The 13,485-nt window shown below is 36.2% G+C and overlaps 1 protein-coding gene across 1 annotated transcript in view; it reads left to right on the plus strand.

The window, feature by feature from the left end:
- Nucleotides 1-3: 3 nt before the first annotated feature.
- Nucleotides 4-13,485, plus strand: part of LOC120542720 (alpha-centractin) — a 39,344-nt gene continuing 25,862 nt past the window's right edge. The window contains exons 1-2 of the mRNA XM_039775358.1: nucleotides 4-104; nucleotides 5,098-5,162. Of these exons, the coding sequence (XP_039631292.1) occupies nucleotides 9-104; nucleotides 5,098-5,162 (161 nt within the window). The 5' untranslated portion in view covers nucleotides 4-8. The remainder of the gene's footprint in view (nucleotides 105-5,097; nucleotides 5,163-13,485) is intronic.

Consider the following 13,485-nt stretch of genomic DNA (forward strand, 5'->3'; position numbering starts at 1 on the left):
AACTGCACATGCGCAGTCAAACGCCGGCGATTTGTTCATCCCCATTATCAGAAACCATGGAGTCTTACGATGTAATTGCCAACCAGCCAGTGGTGATCGATAACGTAAGTATACAAGCTTTGGATACTTATAAATAAGTATGGACCGTGTAGGAAATCGTTAACAAGCTTATTTAATTTAAGACGGAAGGTAGTCTGACTTTCTACTGTAGTCTTTCTTAGCAAGGGCACTGCCGGCCGCTTCTGTCATCATCTCAGTAGCCGCGCCCGGTCTGTCAGGACAATGTAACGGCAGGACTGCTGCCACCCTGGCTTTTGACTACGGAAGTCATTATTTAATGGTTAGGTACCGCCTCCTTTATCTGTTAAACACAGCGTGACAAAAGTTGTATTTGCATTCTTTTGTCTGATCCGACCTAGCAAAGACAAAAAGATCATACAAAGTATGCCTTTTAGAATGGTTAGAAAAACAGGCTAGTCACCAAGAGGAGGCGGACTTATCCTCATCACGCAGAATCCCATTTGTTACCAGCCTTCAGTTGGCTTCACGTGAATTTTCTCTATGGCTAGATATCGGTCAATCGAAGAAGACCTGCCTCCGATGGGAGGGCAGCCACCGATCATTAGTCGAGTTTGCACATACGATGTTTCAGCTTCCTCAAAGCAAATCTCGGGCAGTAGGGAAACTGTAGCTACACAATTCAGAGTAGTTAAAATAATTTTTTTGTAACCTCAGTTTGTGCATGTCACTTTTGTTGAGTTACACGCTAGGTGGTGTTTTATCCTATTTATTCCTGTACATTTTCTATTGTTTTTTATACTTTGGAGAAACACTATGAATAATTAAGATGCATTGTACTGCGGTGGCACCAAGTTCTGGTATCAGAGAACGCAAATGGCCACTGATCGTGACTTTAACCTACTAACCTACCTCTGAACAGGAGGGACCTATAAATTTCAATAATCCAAAGAACCAATTTATTTGCTTGGTTTTAAGCAAAAAAAAAGGATGTAGATGTACTTAGTTTCTTGCTGCTTATTTATTTTTTATTAAATGTTAAAATGTTATAAGGATTTCCTGATGAGAGTAATATAGCTATTGCCTCACCAAATAGTCCCAATTTATTAAAACACAATGTTACATACAATACCAATGTTATTAAGCACACTTTCACTTATGAGCCACGTGGTATGGTGTAGTGATTAAGGATTTGGGCCTCAAACCCAGAGGTTGTGAGTTCAAATCCTGCTACTGACATGGTGTGGCCATGAGAAATCAAATCACCTTCCTGAGTTCCAAATAGAAAAATGTAACCAACTGTATATCAAATGTTGTAAGTTGTCTTGGGAAAAGCAAGGGTGCATATGGTAGTCTGCTGGGCTACCAGCTCTGAAAATCTGGTAGTCCGAGTATGCTCTCCAGTAGCCCAACTTTATAAATGGGGTGGAGGTCACTAGCAACTCTTATTTGTGAAGTCAGTTATACACGAGTGTATAACACTCTTCTACCACAGTATAATCACAGGTGGCACCTTGGAAGAGAATATCTTTAGCAAACATGTAATTTGTAAAGGATTATATCATGTTGACGTGTGGTCTTTTTTTCCAATGTACACAAAAATATTTAATCAAACATTAACTGAAATACTGCATTAATATTGTATTCTCAGATTGTTTTCATACCTAATTTAGATACCTAAATCTAGCTTCTCTCTCAAAAAACCCATCTGTTCTTCACCTTAAAAGTTATTCTGAGGTGCAAAATGTCCTTTACCATGTCAGAAACCTTTAGTTGAGTAGCTTGGACCACTAAGTGGATCCTCATGTTAGTAAAGATGAAATTCTGGCCTGAAAAAGCATGTTCACTTTCACACTGCTGTTTGAAAGCATGTTCAGAACATCAGTTTTTGGGTTAATAGGTAGGAGCATTTTCACAACCTCCAGTATACGTGTTAGGGCCCAGAGTACATATTAGTTAATAGTGAGAAACATTTTGTGATTGCTTAAAACAAAATCTATTTGCAATGCGGTATAGCTCTCTGATTTCGAAAAGTTAATGTCCATTTTCTAAAGCTGAACACTTGACAATTTGTGACAGGAACATTTTTGGAATATTCAGGCCATCAAATGTGATCAACAAGCTGCTAAATATTTTTAATCATTTTCTTAGTTATAGCAAACTGTGTCAGTTGAAAAACGCTCTTCACTAAAGTGACTCAGGTATTGATTTCAAGTGACTCATTTCATAAAATAACGCTGCACTGCATCAGCATTTGCTACATACTGCTGGGTGACTAGTGCAGAAATCAGTCTAATGTTACTGTGTTTTCTCACTTTGTTTTAAATGTGATTTCTGTATGCTCTCTGCATAATGCATGATACTTTCTCCATCTAGTCATCGCTACTTTGCTGAATATCCTCCACTGAAAAAGTTCTTCCGATATTTGTAGTGAGAAGTCAAGCAAAATGACACCTTTTATTGGCTAACTAAAAAGATTACAATATGCAAGCTTTCAAGGCAACTCAGGCCCCTTCTTGATTACATCTTGCCTGAAGAAGGGGCCTGAGTTGCCTTGAAAGCTTGCATATTGTAATCTTTTTAGTTAGCCAATAAAAGGTGTCATTTTGCTTGACTTCTCACTACATACATAATGGCTAACACGGTACAACACCCTAGTACTATTTCCAATATTTGAAAAGTTATTATTGTGATAATGCTGCTTGTGAACATGATTCCTTTAACTTATAACTGATATTAAGTGCATAGTGGAACAGTTTGCCTTGTCCTATTCTCTTTTTTCTTATTACTTTTATCGTTGCAATAGATGATGAGAGGATACGATTAGGTTTTGGCATTCTTGCCTGCACTGCTTCAGATGCTTTACACTTAGCGCTATTATTTCTCTTCCTTGCTTTATAGACACAAAATTCAATGGCGCAGTTTCACTATACTGCTCACTAGTGTTGTGTGCATGGAGACCCATTAACCAATAGCAGCGAGGCAAGGACAAGTGTAATATTCTAATAAGTGGGTGATGTACATGATGAAGAGATGCACTTCAAATATTTTTGCATGTCTTCTTTGCACTTGAATGACCAGTTGCTTTGTTGTAAGCTCTTTGTTCATCATTCTGGCACTCATATAACTAGCCTCTCTTCGAAATTCACCATGTAGGGTACACAGTGCCCCACCCACATTTTCCAGATAGTTAGAAAAAATTCTGTTTGCAGCATGCAGCGAAAATCCAATGTACAGTATTTGGGGACATCTGATGTCATTTTTTCTGTGTTTTGTTCAAGTATAAAGCAGGTTTTACGCAGTGGTTACAACAGTCTGGCACGCTATAACCAGCTGTCTTTTAAAAGCGACACCAAAGTTAAAATCGTACAGGAAGATTTGGATCTCTTGTTTTTATTAAATTGTGCTTGATTAGGAACATATTGGATGGACTAAAGATCTGAAACATAATAGTCTGGCTAGCTTTACGAGTTTGGTTGCCTGGAATTAAAAACTAGTACTGCAGGGTGTCCAGACCACTACTGTGTCCAACCCTGATAAAGTTGTTAGCCAAATAATAAGTAATAATGAGCCCAATATGCTTTACAATAATTACAATTATAGTATTAATATATTACTGTAATCCAACATAAACAGTGATGCAGTATATTGTAAAGGCTGACTAGTAAACAGTCTAATGTTACTATGCTTTCTTTTGTGCAAGTTGGTTTTAAATCCAAATTCCAAATCTCTGTGGTCATCCACATTCTGAAAAGGATCATTCATTAGGGAAACAACAAGTTTCATTTGGATACAAGACACATGAGAACGGATCCATTTTGTGTGACGTTGCATCCAGTCCAAGGCAGGCTAACTGCCTCTGCAATGAGAACAGAAGGAAAATTGAAAAGACTTATGAAATGAAAAGAGTGAAAAATCAAAGAATATTATTACAGTTAGTTAAAAAGTAATGTAAGAGCGCAGTATAAAATAACTTAAGCAGCAAATCTAACAAGAGAAGGAAAAGCTCCACAGTTTTATTATAAATGCTGTGTTTACATGTTGCATCATTGATTAGCATGTGCAGGTAAGAATTTCACTAGGCTCTTTACATTTGATATTACTGACACTTTAAACATTTGTAGATCATTCCTGAGTTGTGGTGGAGTGTGACCGTAGGCCTCCTACAGTAGTTTTATTTTTTCACTGCCTTGTAAACAGACCTGCACCTTGAGATCATAATGTACACCTTGGAGTATAACCATTAATAAGTTCTGTAAGGGAGCAAGAGGCAGGGACTAAACCACTTGTGACTTCATGTGCAAGAAGGCTTTAATCTGAATTTGGAAGCCAGTGAAGTGATTTAAGACCTGAAGTTACATGGTCATTCTTGTTATTTTTATTATGATCCTTGATGCTGCTTTTTGACTTAACTTTAGTGTAGTAAGGGAATTATTTGAACTGCCTGATAGTAAATCTCTACAGTAGCCAGTTCTTCTTAGGACAAATAGATACACCTTCCAAGAGACAATCTTAATTTTTCAATATTTGTAAGGTGGAGAAAGCAAGTCTTAGAAACTGCAGAAATGTGATGTCTGAAGGCTAGTTAGTGTCAAAGGTAACACCTACATATTGGGCGGATTCAACTAAGCTAAAAGTCAAACCTTTTGAGAAAGGATATTTAGAGGTGTCCATTTACTAAAATAGCTTTTTTTATTCTGAATTTAAACACATTATTACCATTCATCCACTGTTTTACATAAAAACACAAACTGTAGTTTTCTTTTCACAATTTGTTATTAGCCATTTCCTAGATTGACACTTTAAATACGTATCTAATATTTTTCAGTGACAGTCTTGTCGAATCCTTTCAATTGCTCACACAGAAGGGACTAAAGATGGTTTTAAAATGTACAGTACTAGACTTTTCTCATATTTGAGAGTGGGAATGATTTGAGTAGATGGCTTAGATTTTGTACCATTATGTTTAAATCTTACCAGCAACTTTCTAGACTGTCATTCTATCCACATGCTTGCTGCTGCTGGGATACAGTAGATGGATAAATGGATGGATAACCCTTTTTATTTCTTCAATTTCAGGGATCAGGAGTCATAAAGGCAGGCTTTGCGGGTGATCAAATTCCAAAGTACTGCTTTCCAAATTAGTAAGTAATGATCTAAGCTAATCATAAAATATACCTATACAATATAACTAGCCATTAACCTGTTTACTGAATTGTGAAAAACATAAATATAGCTAATCTTTGTTTTTTCCATATAGTTTCATGATTTTATCATGAATTATCCATCTGTGCAATTCATGATTTTAGTTAGAATGTGTAAATTAGTCAATTGAGTCCAAGTTTACTTGGTCAGTCTTGGGGTCTCTAGAAGAAAAGTGTCGGGGTCCTGTAATGTACAAAGAAGGGTAGACAACTCAGGACAGTATTTTTTTTTGCCTTGTGATTTATATGTGATAGTAAGGAAATGAGGGAGTATATAGAAAGCCATCTTTCCTGGTATTTGGATATGAACCCTGAACATCAAAATGATTCCATAATGTTGTATCACCTCCTTTGTCTGAAGCATACAAATGGTAGTTGGTAGATTTTGGCAAAGATGGCTTAAGAACAGGAAACAAGAATGGCCAGAGACAGGAAGTGAAAGCGCACACAAAAGAGAGGGGAAAAAGCAGGCAGGCCAGATGCCCTACCAAGAGAATGGGAACCTATCATCTTTAGACTTGTATAGGTGAAGGAGCTGTTTGCTGTTTTATGCGTTGTCAGAGACACTATCGATGAGGTGAAAGCTAATGTTTTTGTCAGTATTTTCAGCTTTGTTCATGTCTAGTGATATTATAAAGATCGGGTGTTTTCAAACTCTTCTTTTTTTAAAGTGAATGTCAATATTTTAGCTTTAACTTTAGGTTTATCTCAGTAGTTTAATAATTCTATGTTTATGACCAGTCAGTGTTTCAGGTAAGTGAAATCTGCGTAAAGAATTCAGTTTATATATTTATACGATAAATTAAAGTATTCTGTACATGTATCAATTCGTTATTATTCTTGATTTATATTCTTTGTTCACAGATGTGATATATGAATGCTGTCACAAATACAATATATCAGATTGTGACCACTAAGGTGTGAAAAAGCACAGAGCCCCAGACACAACATAACACACAAAAGTCCCAGGTTCAAAAGACCTTTTATTTAACAAAATGCCTTGCACTTGTTTCGTCTTCCAGGTTACATGAAAACTACAATTTCTCTTCTCCTTCCAATCCTCCCAGATAAGCAGTACCTCCTGATTCTGATCCTCACACTGCAGTGAGGGGGACCTTTGTGTGCTAGACCCTGGAGTACTTCCAGTGCCACAGCATTGCACAGCGGCATTACTTCTGGGTCAGGTAGAAGCCCCTCAGGTTCAAGGTAGTTCTCTCTTGCAGCACCCATGGCACCCGGCAGGTTTGTCCAATGAGACTACAGTTCCCATCATACTTTGCAGATGTGTACATGTGTGTATTAGCTTAGGAGCACTGCCACCTAGTGTATCGGAAGACTGTATTGTCATGAATGGCTATTTCTCCTGATCCACCCATTTTATAGTCTCACCTGGGAACAAGAATGTCAAACATCTGCTTGTTAACTCAAACAGCCACATCCTCTAAATGACTAGATATGTAGCTACAACCTAATATGGACATAGTCAAAAGGTTTAATTGTAGTTCAACCTTGTTAGAATGGACAAAACATATGATCTAAATGTCTTTGGCAGTGAAATGGTTTGTGCCACACTTGATTGTTCCAATATCTTGGAGTCAGCTGTCCTTTTGGAAATTTCTTGTACTACATGGTTTATGGAAAATGATGCGATAAACAAAAACGTAGAGAGAGAGTACAGTAGATGTGAAGCAATTTTCAGGTAAAGGGCCCAACAGAGGGGAATACCTCAAGATTATCTAAAGTGATTTATAAACCAAAAATGTTAGTTAAGTTGAGTCTCTCAATTTCTGAAATTGTAGAGTTGTCAGATTAAGTGACTAGGCTGGGGTTAAGCAGTGGCAAAGTTTTGCTTGCAGACTAATGCCTTAACAATTAGGCTATATTGTCCAGCGCTGTAGTTATCTGTGATTTGTACTGGTTGTGTTGTTGATACTGATGTGTTCTTCACTTCATAATTCCAGTAGCATAAATTAATTGAATGCAACAGCAAACAAAATCTTGAAATTAATTTTAGAACTTTTCATTTTATAACCTACTTGTCACAATAATTTGCCTGAGTCAGATATTAAACTGTAGTTATTCTTGTGCATTGTAGTGCAGGCTTGTCTCACAGTTGGTGATGCCAATGTAAGCAGCATTCTGTAGACTACTAGCAGATAAGGGAGAAAGTATTTTTCTACTATCAATAAATGCACCAGAAACTTTGCAGAGTTTATCAAGGACCATTACAATGACATTAGATATGAGATGGAAAATAACAGCAGACAGCTGCATGTTTTAAGAGAACATTTTTCTATGTTTAATGAGCTGTGTTTGCTTCTGCCAGTTTTTACACAGACTGAGATTCAGTCTCCTCTAAAAATAGATGTTCCTCAGTTCTCTTTATTTTGTGTCTTTTCACACAGTCAGGCACTGTGTTGTTAGTTCCACTAACAATAACCTGTACAGAAGTTCACGTGTAGAACAGTTTGCTTAAAATCATAATCCCTTCAAATAGAACATTTTGATTTGGCATGTCACACCATTAAATGGTTAGCTTCACCTTGGCTAGGCTCCAAACTCCACTTTAATTCCTCTGCTGCTTACTTAACAAACTAAAATTTAAACCATCACCTCTTTCTAAACCCCCACAATAGGTGAGTTGTTCTTAAAACTACTATTTTTTTTTTTTTTGCAAATGCTGACTCAGTATGAGAGCATTTTATCTTTAAAAAAATTCTCTTTGCATGTCTGTATGAAGTTTGTTTTGTCCCTACATTCAAATGCAGATTAAAGACCTCACTCTTCTTGATTGCGATTTGAAAGCCTGGGCATACTTCAGGTTGAGATGAAGTTCATTACACACACAGAGCAGATGAACTTGTACCGCCTGTGCTTCTGCATTAAGTATACCTGTGATCACTGCACCCTCAACACTTGTAATTTATGAGCAGAGATGTTGTAACTGAATAGAAATTTAATCATTTCCATGGCAACACTGTCACTTTGTTTTAAAAATACTTATTTTGGGAATGCATTGTATTATTTATTCAGCTAAGGAGCGAAGTGGAAATGTGTTCTTTAACAATTATAGTCCTATTGAAAACAGCAAATCTTTTGCCCATATGCTCATGTCACATGTGTTAAGATGATGAAATGTGGCACTAAAGGAAGGATGAAATTAGCTTTTTATTTTATTGCCAATGTACACTTAAAAATAACTGAATGAATCCAGCAGAACAGTATACTGTAGTGTCACAGCTGGGCAAGGTTATTATAGTTTTGCCTTTTTATATTAGTTTTTTAATTTCTATATTTTTTCTGACCTTACTTGGAAATTCAGTTTAGTTTTAGTTTTCCTTCATCATGTATTTTTAGTTTTAGTTTAGTTTTTATTTCACAAAGACATTTCTATTTTATTTTTATATATATTAGTTTCAGTTTTAGTAATTATGGCATGGAGCGCCTGGTTTTGTGTCACAATCAGACAGAACTGTACACTTAACAGATTTGGATATGAGTTTAATGTTAGTGGAAGCTTACTATACTGCCTGGTTTACTATCTGGTTTTGTTTTGTCTCATAAAAACAAGCATAATCAAAACTAGACACTGAATATGAATGATTTTACACAATTTCATAATTTTTAAAATATTTTTTCTTGAAAATCACAGGGGCTTAGGAAGAACAGGGCTCTTAGACTTGAATCAGTGTGCAGACCCCACTTAGCTGTATTGAGGGAAACAAAGAACAAGCATGCAGTGTCAAGGTTAGTGTGGTGAGTCTTGAACAGCCCACCATAAGAACAGTAAACCCATAATGAGCAGGGCAAGAGCAGGTAATAAGAGTATGGACAGGCACAAAACAACAGAGACAGCATCTGAGATTAAGAACAGCATATACTGTACATTATCTAAACCTGTTTATCCAGACTAGGATTGCAGGAAACCTGGAGCCTACCGCAGCAGGTTTGGATGCAAGGCAGGAAAAATCGCTGGTATGCAATATGTATGATATGGCTGATGTTAAAAACAAAAGAATATGATATTTCATCTATTTTGAGAGAGAGAGAGAAGAACATTGAAAAAAGGGAGACAAATATTTTAAAATATAATTCTGCTAATGAATTACTTTCACAATATCAGGTATTCTGAGTTGTGAATATGAACTAAAAATGATACAATTAATAAAAATGGAATAAATACAAAAACCCATTAGTAGTTTTTCATCACTTGTCAGGCTGTACCTTTGTTTGCATCGCTTCATTGTTAAACGATGTTTTTAAAGCAAAAATGATTGGTCAGTAACAATATGCTGATCTTGTATGATGACCTAGTCAGTATCTCGATTAGTGGCATTTTATTTTCAAAAACCGGGAGTGGTCTCCCCTCAACTTTCTTGTATACTCAGATATGGGGATAGATATTTGAAGAGTAAACCGCAAGACAATGATTATATTTTAATATTATGTACATTAAACAACCATCAACAACAAATCAAATTAATAATATATTGAACAATTATTATAAAAGTAAAGTTGAATAAATCGGACTCTGCAGCATAAATAAAAAAATAAAAAAGATCGAGTATGCGTTCAGGTAAAATACTACTTCCGGGTGATGGATTTGGCCCAAAAGTTAATACAGATCTGCAATTATGGTGTAACAACCACATGCCGAACTTCATCCATCTATCTAGTTGCGTTTTTGAGTGTATAGACACAGACACACGCACGCACAATTCCAAAAAACAGTATTGTTGGACAATGGTTAGTCTATAACGTTAAGATTCATCAAAATATCGAGGTCGAATTTTTTCATGATTACTATACCATCTCTATACTTCGTATATGAGAAAGTAAAAATGATTTCTCCTGTGCGAAGTGGCAGGTAAATTGCTGTCAACAAAAAGCAGACAACTGAGAAATAAACTAAAACGTTACTCATTCGTGATTTTTCTATCCAAATGGTAAACATTTTGTTGACCAGCACATTCTGATTTCAGCCATTTGAATTACATCTTGATATACAACAAGCACAAAGAAAGGCGGCACACAAATCGCTTTCTGTTTCTCACGCTTTACACACGCGCACTCAGCTCGCTCTGTCAGTTAAAACTTACAAGGTTTAAAGACTAACGGTAAGAATATTCATTCAAAAATGAAAACTAAAAATATTTTAGTAAATTATTATTTTATTTCAGTTAGTCTTTCCAGATACTTTAGATACTTTAATAGTTTCGTTTAGTTTTAGTTTTTCATTTCAGTTTTGTTAATTATTTATTTCAGTTTACGAAAATGTTTTTTTAATAATAGTTTCAGTTTTGATTTTAGTTTTCGTTAACTATAATAACCTTACAGCTGGGTCTCCTAAAGCCATCCATGTCCTCTTCAGGGGAGCAGGAGGATTTTTCATAGACATGGGCAGTGGGATCTCTCATTCATCTATACTTGACTTGCAGGTTGCATTTGGAATGGCAGATGTATTAATGTATAACTTTTATTTGTAAAACACACCAATCAAATGTGGAAGAAAAAAAATCAAATGGTAATGCTTAAATATCCCAAAACATTCCAACTTCTCTTTTTAAGTAGAAAGCTTCCGCTTCCTTTTTTTTGTTTATTAAACCCATATCATATTCCATATACAATTTAATGCTTAAAATAGCTGCTAAAATATTGCATTGTCTTGATCTATAGTAATTTGGAACACTTTTGCAGTATTGGTGATTGACATTTTTTAACTTCTCTTTTTTTTGGAATTGTTATTTATTGTTTACAGTTTTATTATATTGTGAGTTGATGACATCATAATGTCTGTGAAGGATCAGATGCCACTTTATTTACGAGCTACAGGTTGCATTAATTGCTTTTCTTAAAAATAAAGAAGAATAAAAAGCACAGCCTTTTGTTTAATAATTGCCAGCAGAGGTTCACTGCCTAGTGTCTTGTCAATGTTTATTGAATTTGCCCTATTACCAAAGTACATTAAAAATGATTCAGGCTTGTTTTTTTCTTATGGTTAGTACCACCCTCAAATAAAATGAAATAAAACTACCAAAAGTATGTGTTTGTATGTCAGACATCATGTGCTTTTACTCCTATCATAAGCTAAAGTATACAGAATACAGTATGTATGATAAATACCAGGCTTGCACACAATTGATTATTGTTCAGCCATCATATCTGCCTACATGAGATGCTAAATCCACATATTGTGAACAGTGCTTGTTTTTCCTCACATGATTTATGAATTATATAATGTACATATACAATATACAGTCATATGAAAAAGTTTGGGACTCTCCCACACCCCCCTCCCCCCCAGCCTGCATAATAATGTACTCTACTTTCAACAAAAAAGATAACAGTAGTATGTCTTTCATTTGTTAGGAACATCTGAGTACTGGGGTGTTTTCTGAACAAATATTTTTAGTGAAGTAGTATTTAGTTGTATGAAATTTAAATCAAATGTGAAAAACTGGCTGTGCAAAAATGTGGGTCCTATTTTGCAGATTTGAGTGCATGTAACTGCTCAATACTGATTACTTGCATCATCAAATTGATTGGATTAGCTTGTTGAGCCTTGAACTTCATGGACAGGTGTGTCCAATCATGAGAAAAAGGTATTTAAGGTGGTCAGCTGCAAGTTGTGCTTTCCTTTGACTCTCCTCTGAAGAGTGACAGCATGGGATCCTCAAAGCAACTCTCAAAACATCTGAAAACAAAGATGGTTCAGTATCATGGTTTAGGGGAAGACTACAAAAAGCTATCTCAGAGGTTTACACTGTCCGTTTCAACTGTAAGGAATGTAATCAGAAAATGGAAGGCCACAGGCACAGTTGCTGTTAAACCCAGGTCTGGCAGGCCAAGAAAAATATAGGTGCGGCATATGCTCATAATTGTGAGAATGGATACAGACAACCCACGGATCATCTCCAAAGACCTGCAAGAATATCTTGCTAAAGATAGTGTATCTGTACATCGTTGTACAATTCAGCGCAATTTGCACAAAGTACATCTGTATGGCGGGGTGATGAGAAAGAAGCCCTTTCTGCACTCACGCCACAAACAGAGCTGCTTGTTGTATGAAAATGCTCATTTAGACAAGCCAGATTCACTTTGGAACAAAGTGCTTTGGACTGGTGAGACAAAAATTTAGTTATTTGATCATAACAAAAAGCGCTTTGCATGGCAGAAGAAGAACACCGCATTCCAAGAAAAACACCTGCTACCTACTGTCAAATCTGGTGGAGGTTCCATCATGCTGTGTGGCTAGTTCAGGGACTGGGGCCCTTGTTAAAATCGAGGGTCAGATGAATTCAACCCAATATCAACAAATTCTTCAGGATAATGTTCAAGCATCAGTCACAAAGTTGAAGTTACGCAGGAGTTGGATATTTCAACAAGACAAAGACCCAAAACACAGTTTGAAATCTACAAAGGCATTCATGCAGAGGGAGAAGTACAATGTTCTGGAATGGCCGTCATACTCCCCTGACTTGAATATCATCGAAAATCTATGGGATAATTTGAAACAGGCTGTCCATACTCGGCAGCCATCAAATTTAACTGAATTGGAGAGATTTTATATGGAAGAATGGTCAAAAACAACTCCATCCAGAATCAGACACTCATCACAGGCTATAGGAGGCGTCTAGAGGTTGTTATATTTGCAAAAGGAGGCTCAACTAAGTATTGATGTAATATCTCTGTTGGGGTGCCCAAATTTATGCATCTGTCTAATTTTGTTATGATGCATATTGTATATTTTCTGTTAATCCAATAAACTTAATGTCACTGCTGGAATACTACTGTTTCCATAATGCATATCATATATTAAAAGGAAGTTGCTACTTTGAAAGCTCAGCCAATAATAAACAAAAATCCAAAGAATTATGAGGGGTTTGCAAATTTTTCATATGATTGTATATAAGAAATTGATGTTTTCCTTTATCTTACAGATGGAATAAAACCCACAACATAAAACAAAAACATCTAATGAGCCTAGGTGCAGTGAATGAAAATCCCAGTGGGAAATTCAAGCTATTTTTTTGAGAAATCGCTACGTGAATGTGCAGCCGTACCCCTTCAGGCATTTTCAAGTTTACCCAGTGGGGATTTGCACATTCTCTGTCAGTGGTCAACATAAACTGTGTGCTTCTTTTCCCTGCAGCAGTGCTGTGTTGTTCACGGAGGCCAATTGAGCATTATACCTTTGTGACATGTAGCCAGATTTTGACGGATTTAGTCAGGGAAAATCATACCCCTTCATCTTGATGTTACA

This window comes from Polypterus senegalus, chromosome 1, assembly GCF_016835505.1.
Source record: "Polypterus senegalus isolate Bchr_013 chromosome 1, ASM1683550v1, whole genome shotgun sequence".
Taxonomy (NCBI): Eukaryota; Metazoa; Chordata; class Cladistia; order Polypteriformes; family Polypteridae; genus Polypterus; species Polypterus senegalus.